The following is a 13,730-nucleotide window of genomic DNA, read 5'->3' as shown; positions in this document are numbered from 1 at the left end:
AGTCTTGGATTGACAGAAGCCCATTGTGAATGCTGGGCCTTTCTAAAAAGAGAAAATGCATTCATTAATTCTCCAGTGGGCTCACAGTCAAAGACTGTTATTCAGAGGTTGAGGGAGCGACGGTACAAGAAACTTTCTCACAAAGAAGAAGGTAAACACACTGAGCTACGTTTGGTTCTGCTCAGATTCTCATTTCCCCTTTGGGTTGTCTGTGGTTACTAAAGACATTATGACACCTGCTGCCTGTTGTGTACAAAAAACCTTAGTTTTATTATCTGATTGGTTCACTTGCATAGGTGGAAGATTAATGAGGCAGCTGCCAACTGTCTTTACATGGAAAATGTTTATTACCTCATATCAAACTAAAAATATCAAGAAGAAACGACAGAATATAAATTCTTTATTAAAACATCCTTCATGAATCCTTAATAAAGACGTCTGAAAAGGTTGGAAAAAGTAAATCTTTTTGAGAGTTCTGTATACATGTACCCATATGGGATTCTTATTGTAGATAGTTTTAAATAGAAATACTTTTGTATTCTGTTATCAGTGTTTTCAATTTCATTGATCTTACTTGAAACGTTCAGAATAATTTTTCGTGATTATTTTTATTTTTATTATGTTTATTTTTATATAGACTCATCATGACTTGACAACACTAGAAGAATTAATCTGATGTTAGTTGCATGCTTTGTCAGGCTCTCTGCTGCTGTAGCCAGCCAGGATTCTGCAGCCGTACAGATATTCTGCTCTTAGCTTGCCAGTATTTAAAGCAGCATTATTCTAATTAAGATTAGTTTTTAGCTTTTTGCGTTTTTAGCAAGCAGAAAGGTTTCCCAACATCTGAAAATGTCTTTCTTGAGAGCAAGAGAAAAGTGTAATAACTCTCTTTTAGCCAGATGACTGACTGTGCTCAGCAACAGGTGGTGGGAGAAAAATCTAGTCAGACACGTTGTATGTCTTTGTGTGTGAAATGTATCCTGAGACAGTAATCTTTCATTTTATATCCGTAGATGGAATAAAGTATGTACATAGTATCATCCAAATCAATTCAGAAATTTCAGAGTAAGCCAATGTGTGGTTCTGTGTGTTGAAGCGTGATTTAATATGACAAGACAAACCAAGTGAATTATATTGCGGATCTCGGCGTCCATAAAATAATTAACATAATTAATCCATTTCCTTTCACAAACAGGATTTGTCAAACTAGCGGACCTTTTGCAAAACCCTGTTTTCAGCTGTGTGGAATAAATTAGGCTTATTACAACATTAGAAACCTGGCAGTGTGTGGATGTGCCCAACACTCTCAGCAGTGAGCAGCAGAACGTGTTTTCGCTGCTCACTGCTGTTCTTGTTTGTGACATCCGCCCTAAACGCAGCTCTGTTCTGGTTCCTGACAAAATGTCCTGTCAACTACAACGTTTTTATTTATTGATATTCATTTTCATGAATCTACACATATTTACCTTTAACAGTAGCAAAGGTGAAGAGTGTTTTCATTAGTTACGATGGTGCTTCAAAAGACGATGTAATTGCGCCACACTGTCAATTTGTTAACATCTGTTTGCCTCTTGGCTACTCGTCTCCTTTCTTCTTCTGCTTGTCGTATTTTATTTTACAGCTGAAATAATTATTTTACGGCCGAGGCCAGTCTTGTTCATATGTGTTTTACATTTATTATAATTAGACAATATGACGAGGTATTATAAAAACAGACATTTATTTACACTGTAAAGAAAGTCGGGTTAAAGACTACAGCTGACATGTATTTGTGTATGAAATGAGATGCTTTATTACGTGTGCGGTTTTCATCAGAGTAGAAAGAAGTGAGAGCTTGCGAAAGCTATTCTGCCCATCCACTTCAAAATGAATAACCTTCACATTTTACCTGTTATATCACCGTCATCTCACTTAACCTGTTGCTTTTTTGAAAACGTGAGATGAGTAAATTGCTAAAGTGCCAAATGAAAATTGAAATTGTGAGTCGGTAAGTCAGTGTTGCGTCCAGACATTTAGGGGAAGGTGCATTTCCTGTAAAGTTGTGGCATAAATATGGCTATTTAAGCATTATTGTCTGCTATTTACCTCTATTTTTGCAAATCAAAATATTAAACGTGTGTTCAATGTGTTGTGATGATGTCCTTCTCAGCCTTTCTAATTAGATCCCAGCAATCATTAAACACTTTCCTATTTACCTCACAGACGCTTCCTTGCATCTCGGCTCCTCTTTACAACAGTTATTGCAGTTGGGCCAAGTGTTAAACTGTGACAGACGTTAGTTTAACAGTACGCTACATTTAAATACTAATAAAACAATTTTGCTCCCTGAGCTGGAAACTTTTTGTAGCGTGCATGGAGCAGAGCAAGCAGGGAAATTCACCTCGTTTCTCCTCCGTAGTAATTCACTACAAAGGTTTGAATATCAAAGCAAGCTGTGCGCCAGGTGATAAAGAGCCTAAATGAAAATAAATTAATCTTGTGAGACTGGTAAGAATTGTTAACGATTATGAAACATGTGCACCGGGCTGAGAGGAGTTGGCTTTTCCGCATGCATTTAGCATTTTCTTTCAAGGAGCATCTTTAGAAAAACCGTAGATACGCCGGGCTAAACTTAATTCTGAAGGGAGTATTCATGTTGCCGAGCTTTCATCCTCAAGAAGAGCACAGCGCCGCCGCACCTGTAATGTGACGGCAACCTTTATTTTCTTGAAAGTCTTTCGATAGAAGCGAGCTGCAGCTGACAAAGTGAAGAACAAACAGGCTCGTGTTTATCACCGGTTTTCACAGACTTTATTTGTTGCACTGGCTGATTGAGTCAATAGCTGCTGCTCCCACAGCAAATGAGTTGAACATTAAACATTGACTTCAAAGCCGTAGAATCCAAACAGTTCGCAGACAGACAGACAGACAGACAGACATACAGACGTGTCTCCTTTTGTTACCAAAAGTAGCTTTATGTTGATGTATGTACTGCATGCCATGCCCACTCACATTAATTTCCCCTCTTGTGGGATTTGCTTTTATGTCGCAGCTTTGGGATTCAGCATGATGGCAACGGTAATGACTGTGAACCCATTGGGAAACGACCTTTCGTCATGTCTCCACAGCTCCTGTACGGCACCTTCCTGCCCCGGTGGTCCCGCTGCAGCCGTCGGTATATCACCCGCTTCCTAGAGTGAGTGTTGCTTGATATGTTGGACCACACAGCTGTCTGAATGTGCAAGGTTTTGTGATTCGAAAAGTTATTTTTTTCTTCTGCCTGTGTTAAGTCACACCGGGGTATTTTACAACCTTTTTGCACTAGAGCCTGACCGCTCGACTGACTGACAGTCTTCTGATATCGACTCTGCATGAAGCAACCCTGGTGAAGTAGGTTGTAAAAGTAGCGGCTGGTACCAGCGAATAACTCTTGGAATCAATATTGTCCAACAAAAGAAGAAATCAAAAACAATATAATGTTTCAAACGTTGCCATCCCCAGTTTGATGGAAAAGCATGATGGGTTGCTTTTACCTCTTCCACCAGCAGCTCTTTCAGAGTTTCTTTGCCTTATCATATAAATTTATCTCACTGACATAACATTAAGTCACACCAATCCTCTACATATCCACTGTTACTTCATCCTTTAACCTTCTGTGTAGTCCTGCACTTTCCTTCTTCAGCACGTCTTCAGTAACTCCAGGCTTTCTGCCTGACTCAGCTTGTCTATTTAGGGTAACGCCTAATAACATTTCTTGATATCTACTCTGCCTCTGGTATTTTTCTTAGACTCGCCATCTCCAACAGCTCACATCATGGTACATCTCACATCTAACTTTCACTTTCACCGTTAAAACTCTCCGTCTTCATCTGAGATGGTTGGTTTCTGGTGCTTGAACACTTTTCTTCCTTCAATATTTCACCTTCTTTTTGTCTTCTACGTTCCACTTGTCCCACTTTAATTAGTGGGTAAGATAAGTATTAAACCTGTCAACATTTTTCTCAGTACCTCTTTTCTAATATATCCTGGTGTAACATGGTTGATGTCTGTAACAACCCAAGTAATTCTAACACTATAAGATATAACATATATAATTAGTTCAAATGTGATAAGTGAAATAAAGTGGAGTAGTTACTGGAGGAAAGCATGAACAAACAAAAAGAGTTGAATCCAGCCTGAGGGCTGCTTTTATAAACTTTTGACTGTTTCGTTAAGTCCCATTGGTGGAAATAAGATCATTTCATCATAAATCAGCTCAGATCAGATGCCTTAAGGAAAACTCACAGAGGTCTTAAAGACCTGAAAATAGCAGGCACAGTTTTTTTCCCTGTGAAAACGACAAATATTATCTAAATATTACAGACCTTCTGCTCATTCACTGGTCTGTATTCTTCACTGCTGAAGAAAGAAAACATCTTGAAGCTTTTTAAAGTTTGTGCAGAAGATTTTGAAAAGCTGGCAGAAAATAATCAGCTCAAATGAACTTAGCTGAAATATTTTTTTTATATCTTTGCACACATCATGTTTGGAGAAAGGAAGTTTCTTCACACCATCCCCTCCCAACAACAACAAAAAACATGCTGAAATGTAAATTTATGTGAGTTATGATACAGCATATGGGCATTCATAAAACAAAATGAGAAATTCAAAGTAGATGGATCTGTTTCTGGGCATTGGTCCCACACATGCAGCCAAAGAAACTTAATTGGTTTTAAAAAAATAAAGTCAAACTGCTAGTGTAGCTCACTCAATCGTATGAGTGGCATCCAGCTGGAAATCTATGGAAAGAAGTGAAGATCAGGTTGCCTGGAACGGATCCCCAGAACCTTTGAGATTTAAAAACACCTCATGTGGAACCCACTGTGTTCCCACTGTGGCTCTGATATCTTAAAGCCTTTTACTCATGCTCAAATAAAAACCTTATTTAAGCAACATTGTAGAGAGTGCACAGGAATCTCATTACCGGTACCATAGATTTCTTAAGTCTGCTCAATATTTCCGCTTTGTTTCGTATATATAACTTAAGTTGTGGAATAAATTGCTTGCTTGCATATCTTTGTAGATGACTTTCTTACTTTCGTCTGCCTTCTTACGTACCTAATTTGCAGTGAAATTTTTCATGTGAAATCGACTTTTTGAGCTTTATATCATGTTCTAATCTTATCCCCTCATCAAAGTCATACACGGAGTGTTGCTTTGATTCTTTCACATATATTTGCAAAATATTTTAACCTGCCTTGGCTGCCATTTTGGGGTGCCTAAGCGTTTGCTCATGCAGTTCGCCCCCGCCTCTTTACCCAAAGCTCCTCCTTAGAGCTTCAGCCGAGCTTTGCCTCTCTCTCTCTCAGCTCCTCCAGTCCAACTGCTGAGGTTGATGCCAGGGTGAGTGGGGATTCCCTGTTTTTCATTGTGAGTTTCTAAAACAGGCATCGGTCACATGTTGCTGACCAAAGGAGAGTCAGGTTATTAGCAGACGTAATGTAATTAATATAATTAAATATCAATAAAATACATATTCATATTGGAAACCAGGAACTATTTACTGAGAAATTAAGTATCTGTCTTCAATATCTCTTGGTCTGTCTTTGTCAATATGACGTCTGTACAGGTATCTTAAAAAATCTTTCAGCTTTAGGATACCACAGACCGTGTACACAAATATTGACACACTAGAGCAGAGCTTATTTCAATTAGATCAATTATGAAAATCCCTAAATGATATGGTTTCTATGGTGTCTTTTAAGTTTCTGTGATTGAGTGTGTGGCTCTGTCTATGGGAGTCGGTGCGAATAAACAAACACACCAAAAAGACATGAATAGATCCTCCAAAAGGGAAGAGAAGAAATGTGGCAACTTTCTGTTTCTGATGTTCAGGATTCGTCTTCTTGGCAAATGAGGAGTGTAGTAACTTGTTTCCCTTCAGGTTACCTCCGTCTCTTCCCCCATAGGTTCACCAATAACTGGAGTTTTCTAGCTGCCGAGGGAAAGTAACGGGCTATTGCTTCTGGCGAAAACGAAATCAAACGATGGCTGCACGTCTACAAGTACATTTTGGTTTGCGGTAACTTTTTAGGGATTCCAGGCTGATATCTTCATCCATTCATGTTGTGAAATAAAAAGTCTGCTTATACACAGAGTTACAGATGTAACTTAACTCGCAGAAGCATTTCCTTCAACATACTTCTAAGTTTGCTCTCTGAACACCCACCCTCTTGTTTATCACAAAACACTGACAACTGTCTTTGAATGCTTTGGTAAAAAATAGCCCACTTTGATACTTCATCATGACTCAACACGTACATGCCCCTGCAGACGACAGAGAAAGTGGGAAACCTTATTTATGCACATCCTGTTCTCATGAACTATTGTTGCTGCTAAATGTTCCCACTGTGGCTCTGATATCTTAAAGCCTTTTACTCGTGAGCGTTGAGGCATAAAATGATGCATAATCGAGGTTTACACCTTTCAGAATAGAGCCGCATGGATGTTACTCAGCGGGGGTTCAGGGACTCCTGCTGGGACGTTGCTTGAAATTAATTTGGGTGAAATCTCTGCAGTCTTCATTTCATCTGTAGCTCATTTGATAAAGGGAGCAAGGAGGCTTTTTTTCCACTGAGATATCTGGAACAAATGGTTTTTTTTTTTTGTTGCTTGTATTCAATGAGGTATTTGTTCGAGTCTTGAAATAATTTACTATACTACAAAGTATTGCAGTTTTGTGGGTTTGTATGGTCTTTACTATGTTCTGTAACTGAAGGTAACTTCTCAAAATCAAAGCGAGATTTCTGACACCATAATTACATTTTATAGCTTTTTCTACCATCAGTACACAAAACATCAAGAGATTCTTGAAAACGCCTTGCAAATTTAGATTCGACTCAGAGTCAACCTCTTTGAGTTCAAATCTGTCGTAAATTATGCATATGATGAACCTAAAGTGATGAGCTCCAGAGAGGTTAAACAAAATCAAAATGTTCTTGTTGTGCAAATCACTTTGGGTTGTTAAAAAAAAGTTTTTAAAAAAATCCTAGCATGACTGGTGATAACTATCAGCCGATCAATCCTGTCTAAAATCTCCCAAAACTTTATGGAGAAATGTGTCGTGATGTGCTAAAGCCAAACATGAACTCCATCATAACATAAGGCATCAATAAAAGTATGCAGTGATGCATGAAGGTGTCTGTGCCATGATATGGGACAAATTCAACCTAATTTTATATATATTTTTAAAGTACTATGTTTTAACCCAAGACCTTGACATTTCTGCTTGATAAAGAGAGATTTAATTTTACAGCAACACAGTTAGTTCATGCATACACTCGTAACAAGAAAGAGATGGCTTTTACCAGAAGAGATTTCAGTGTTTGAAATGGCCTCCAATCAGTTTCAGGCTGTTCAAACTCTCAACCAAATTAACGCCCCTTTGTGTTGATCTGCATTAAGCGTGTTCAAAGTGTTCAGTTGCCAGAAAGTCTGAGAGTCAAAGAAAACCAAATTTTGAAATAATTTCTACCTTCTGTTGTTTTTCATTTAAAAAAAATGAGAACATCTTCATGGATTTGCATGCCGCTGGCGATTAACTGAATGTTATCAGTTTTTGGGCTTTGTTGATCAAAAACTGATTGTAGAGTCAATCTGTTTAAATAGCGCAATCTGTTTAATGCTGCATTTGTTCTTTGCCTCACAGGAGCGACTAAAGCCGAGCACCCACAAGTATGTTTCCGCTTGCTTATCTATTTTTGCAGGGTACAGTTTGTATCTCTGTCAGCTGCTGACATCAAAGTTCTGATTCTGGCTTCCACCGCACAAGTGTCGACTGTCTGAGATGTTTCGGGATCGTTGCCCCAGTTTCTCAGCTCTAAGCATCTGGAATTCATTCAGAGGCTGCACAGCTATTTGACAAGCTGGTAGCTCTTCACTCCATGGTAAGAGGTGGAGAACAGAGTAGCAGGGTAATATTTACACATGTGGGAGTCACAAAAGCTCCTTGTCTGAGCATTTCGTTGAGCTGTTTGGAATAATGTTTTAGTTGGAACAGACAGAAATACTTGGGCGAACCAAACACGGCTTAGGAACTGTGTTCATTATGCTCAGAATTGTGTTTGTGGAATATTTGGTAGTAAAAATAAGTATGTTCTTGTGTATTTCAATGCTGTACCTACATGTGGAACTTACTTTGATAGGATATCTGTGTAAAGGAAAAAGCTTTTACACATTTCTTTGCAATTTGACGTAAAAAAAAAAATCACACTAGAGAAAATTTGTCTGACAAGACATACATAAATAAAACTCTCATGATCTGTCAGAGATTTCTCTGAAGTATTAGCTCTCTCTATGTTAATACTTGTACTTAAATATGAAGAATTCTGTTTTCCTGGGATTATTAACTAAATATTTTAGAGTAAAAAGATCAATTTTAATATGAACCGTAGCCTAGAATCAAATATGCAGTAAATTAGTTGACTGCTACAGCTTAGCTAACTAAAAATTTATGACAAATGAAAGTAGAGCTAAACAACTATTGAATAAAACAGAAAAACTAATTCTGCACTGTCCTTTCTGAAAAAGGGTTGAAATAATTAAAGCTGATTAAGAACCTAAAACATACAAAAAGAGCTTCAGTCTTAAAGCATAACTTTGGTGTTTTAAACTCATTTAAATCTAAGTCAGATTGCAGTAGACTCACAGAAAATCGACAGGACGATTTATTAACTCGGCACATTTTGTTGATCACCTTCGTCTTTGCAGCTAGGATGGTTTCTCCAGATGCCTGTTTCCACACCTGCCAGCAAAGGTCAGATTCCAACTCTTGGCTGCTTGGCTGGCTAAGCGGTTGCCTTCAGGAAATATAAAGCCTTCAGGTTTTAATTTACCTCTGCATTTTTGACATCCTGGAGGTTTTTACTCTTTGTTGACGGATAGAGGATTTGCTTTTAAAAATGGTTATCAGAAGCTTAAACAAGAGAATGAAGACAAAGTCTTGCATGTCTAACCAAAAAAACACGCGTACAAACAAAAATATCTGTCCCAGTTATAGTCTGCACTGGTTGATCGATACAGTGTAGCTGGGTTGGCTCTGCCTTTTGTAAACTCTGAAAGAGCTTTTTTCAGAGTTTGGCTGTGCTTTTCGAATATAGCAAAGCTTCTCAGTAGATGCGTCTTCCAGAGCAGGAATGGTTACAGGGAGCTAATCAGTCAATCAACAATGGACTTTGGCGACAAACATGTGATCAGTAACATATTTTCATATCTTTCCACTCTACAGCGTATTGGCCTCCCTTTTCTCTGCTCGGTCTGTGTGGCTCGGTGCTGGACAGGCCCCACAACTCAAGCTAACAGGGAGGCTTGATCTGTAGGTGTCATTTTATCAGGAGTGTAGGAGGCCGTGCTGGGCGGAGGGCTGATATCTCCTGGAATGGCTCAGCGTGAACAGAGCCGTCCTTTAACTTGCAAAATTCCAGCATCTGAATGGCCATAAAGGCCAACTTCTTCCACTCACTGCTCCTAGGAACAGGAAAACTCGCACAGTATGCAAATTAAAACATAGCTTATAATGTGATGCATTGATTATGAATGTAATTTGAGGGATATAGATGCAGAACAGTGGTACATATTGACAAGACATCTAAGAGTAATTTAGTAATTGTTTTAATGAATGCTGCAGCCCAACCTCATGAGTTACTACCTAATTATAATTTTTTATCTTTTTTTTATTTCATAAAAAAAAAAAAATCACAGGATAATGTTCAGTTTGCACAAAGGTGAAAGTTCTTACTTTTTCACATGGAGACAGACTGGTTCAGATATTTTTTTCTCTTTAAAAATAAAATCATAATTTGAAATCTAATCTTTCTACACGTTTACTGATAAGTTTTCATTTGTCTGAAACATTTGAAGCCTGATTCATACATCCTGGTGCCTCATTGACCACGGAGCCTGTGACATGCAGCACCATTTTTCGCCTGCTTTGTCTGTCTGCTTTGGCGGAAACATTAATAACCTCAGTCAGAGGACGGCACCAGACACGCGGCAGATGAAGAAAACAAATGTTACATCGTGAGGAGAAAAAGAAAAACATTGAGAAAAGATCTGCTGTTTTTCCAGGAATGTCAAGAATATAGCATTAAGGAACAAAGCAAAAAGACCTTAAACATAATTTATCATACTTTGATGAAAAGCCCTTAAATATTCTGTTGGAAAAACGCTTTCAAGTGTTAAATTCAGACTGTGCTACTGATTTGTCCAACATGCAATGGTTATTTTTTATAAATCTAAAAAATGTCAAAAGTAAATCTCTTTAAGTGCAGGTTTTAGCTCTGGAAGGAATGCAGCCTCCAGATGGTGATATCCTTATCAACCTTGTCAGGAAACGTTTTGGAAGAGCAAACAGTGATTTTAGAAAGTGGAATATAATTTTCAACAAACTATCCAATGTAGTTGTGGCAAAAACATTCTCTGTGTACTTTTGAGAGCAGTGTCAGTGATGTAAAGTAATGAAGAGTCAGTGAAGGAGTCTGAAACGTAGAGATAAAGAGTAATGAAGTGCAGATGGGAGACGGAGCTAAAAATTAACACAGTGATTCATTTCTGACCAGCCAAAATACAACATCTGTCCCAGACTGAGCCTGGGTGATCTTGGTCACAGTTCTTGTTTGTGCTGATTTAAACATCCTTTATTTTTTCATTCAGATAGTTTTTTGTATTGCTTTGCAGCTCAGAACTCCAATGACAGGAACACAAACACATCCGATAATCTTTCAGCCTCGGTGTAAACTCCCCTGTCAGGAAGCACCTGTGTGTGAGGCGATCGGAAGAGGGACGAGGCCAAGAGACTTGAGGGAACCAGGGCAGAAGCCCAACCTGGATCCCAGAAAGTAAATGGTGTTTGACCCAAAATGCAAACACGCCCTCCTTTCCATCCGATAAGGCAGCTCTCTGGCTCCTCGCTTCCTCTAGCACATTCTTTAAGACTTTCACTCAGACCTCTGAAAGATATTTAATGAATTCATACATGTAAACCCAGAGTTTTGAAAGGGCACATCCAAAATACAATGAGTAGTGTACTTGCTTTTCAAACTTTCTCATATGTCATTCTGGTGAGCGTCTGCGGATGTGGGGGAAGAACAGGTCAGACCCTCAGAGATCTCGCTAAGAAACTTGAAGGATTTATTGCCAACATTTTGATTGCAATGTCATGTTCAGGGATCTTCTGGAGTTTGTGTCACGATGCGTCGGGGCTGTTTCAGCAGAAAAACCGTCCTTTTAGGCAGCTGGTTATGTAGTTATATCTACTTGTTTTAATCACGGTTTCTGCTGTGACAAATAACGGCCTGGTCAAGTTATTCTGAATTATTTCTATAAAATTAGGCAAATCCATACAAAAATCATCATGCACTTTTTGTTTCAGGTAACTGACTAATTTGCTTCATTAATATCCATCATATCACCTTTACATTTTTTTTTTACAATTAGTTTTAGTACTGAATCAGTTTCAGTCAGTTCCCTAGAAAAGAAAAGAAAAGTATAAAGGACTGTCTCCCCCATCCTAATAATATATTGATCAATACCCTGACATCGTCCCATGTTTAGACTAGACTAGCTGCAAACTATTACCATACAAGCACATTATTCATTAGTTGGTGCAGATTGAAAAGTTATTAATTGAAAAGTGCAATAAAACCTTAGTTCACTGAGACAGACTGCACTTAAAAGTAAAATTTAAGTGCAGTCTGTCTCAAAACTCTTTTTTTTTTTTAACTTACCAGATTCTCAGTTGAAACTGGATCCATTTTGTCCATCTGGACAAATCTGTCCATAATCCACCCTCATGGTCTCAAAATGGTCACTATGATCGATCACTTTAGACGACGCCGTGTGTTGCACCACTTGGAGCTGCTTCGGCTAAAATTTACCAAGCTTTTTTTTTAGTTCACCGCATATTTTATCCAGCATATGTACCAAGATTGTGAGCCAATTTTATCTTTTCCACTTGCTAACATTGAATGACAAACAAATGGAAAAATAATAACCCACAGTGAATTGCAGGCGTTTCGTTGTCGAGGGACATATATCTGCAGCGGCGGCTCAGCCAGCTGCTGTCATCAGGTCAGCCAGAATACCTCGGACCCACGAAGAAAATGTTCAAGAACTGCAAATCAAAATATAACCTGCAGGTAAAGCCATCGGTGAGAGTTCGCATTGCTATTCAGTTTTTAGCTGAAAATGAGGAGGAAGAAAAACCCTGAGCCAAAAGAATTTGCCTCACGGCGTCAGATCAGACTTCTTATTGGCTCATTTCTTCCCTGATAGTAAACCAGCACACATTGGTGATTACAGAAAACAAAACTCAGTCAATGCAGTTTTATACTTATGATCTAGAAACTCATTGTTTTAATATCTACATCCATTTTTTAATCATTTTTTTAAATCCACTTCCACATACTTTTGCACAGAACGTAGTGTAGGAATGTTTTATAAATTGTGGATAATAAACTGATGTCTATATTGTGAGACTAACACTATAATTTTGTGGAAGATGATGTTACTGAAAAAAAATGTGTGGCTTTGTGCTTTGAAGCAGCAGCATGTGAACTCAACCTTTTATCGACTATGGCATCCATCCATCCATCCATCCATCCATCCATCCATCCATCCATCCATCCATCCATCCATCCATCCATCCATCCATCCATCCATCCATCCATCCATCCATCCATCCATCCATTCTCTTACAGCCTTGTCCCTCAGTGGGGTCAGGAGGGTTGCTGGTGCCTATCTCCAGCTAATGTTCCGGGCGAGAGGCAGGGTACACCCTGGATAGGTCGCCGACTATGGCATTTAATTTTTAATGTTTTTTTGCTCCCTACTTTGGCAAATAACAGGAAATTTGTACAGAACAAACTTTTTTCATTCAGTGGAAGATTTTCTCTCAGTTTGCTGCTTAGTTGTTGGATCATTGTGAAAAAGACAAATTGACCGATAAGGTTTGGGTTTGTCCTTTCTGTTGGGTTAATCAGTCATCTTCACAAGATGGATTGATTTTCCTTTAAGTAAGTACACACATAAAAAATGACCTCAAGAATGTAACGTTTAAGAGCAATCTAGATATAGTGTTATTTCTAGATTGCAAACTAATGGATGTTGAAAGCCTCCAAAACTAAACAGGGTGTTTGTTTGGTTGTTTGTTTGTTTGGGCGTATTTTTACCCGATTTATCTGATACTTCTATGCAGTTAATTTTAAAGAGTACTTTGTGATAAAGAATTGGTCAGGCTGACACTCATGTACTTGAAAACACTCCGACTTTGTTTGTTTGTATATAGATTATTGGGCTGTTGAGGGAATGGAAGCAGATTAAGATTAACGGCACGTATTTGATTGTGGATGCAGATAGTCAGGAGAGCTGTACAGTTTTCTCTGGAAGCTGACGGCAAAGGCAGAGGAACACAAAGCCTTTTGGTGTAATCAGAGTAGATCCTTTATGTCAGAGCTCTATCCAAACATCCATGAGTCCTGTCACACACGTGCCAATATTTAAACCCTCCAGCTAACAACCATTTAGTCAGGTATTGAATCTTGACAAGACATCCAAATTAGTATCCTGTCTACTTGTTCTCATCTTGTCAGTGAAAGAATTTATTTGCCATAAATTTTCTGTTTTCTTTCTCATGGCTGTATTTAGACTTCTTTTGAATGCTTTGTCCCTCAACAAGGGCATTGGTGTGCAATTTATTCAAACTTTGTAGCAAAAGA

The 13,730-nt window shown here is 38.4% G+C and overlaps 1 protein-coding gene across 3 annotated transcripts in view; it reads left to right on the top strand.

Moving 5' to 3' along the window:
• The window catches only part of adamts7 (a disintegrin-like and metallopeptidase (reprolysin type) with thrombospondin type 1 motif, 7), a 138,469-nt gene that overhangs the window by 47,201 nt on the left and 77,538 nt on the right, over positions 1–13,730 (top strand). For all 3 annotated transcript variants that reach the window (XM_008404673.2, XM_008404672.2, XM_008404674.2), the window contains exon 8: positions 3,032–3,175. In XM_008404673.2, the coding sequence (XP_008402895.1) occupies positions 3,032–3,175 (144 nt within the window). The remainder of the gene's footprint in view (positions 1–3,031; positions 3,176–13,730) is intronic.

This window comes from Poecilia reticulata, linkage group LG3 (assembly GCF_000633615.1).
Source record: "Poecilia reticulata strain Guanapo linkage group LG3, Guppy_female_1.0+MT, whole genome shotgun sequence".
In the NCBI taxonomy this organism is placed as follows: Eukaryota; Metazoa; Chordata; class Actinopteri; order Cyprinodontiformes; family Poeciliidae; genus Poecilia; species Poecilia reticulata.
Note: the sequence above shows the minus strand (reverse complement) of the source record. Positions and strands in the feature narration are given on the sequence as shown.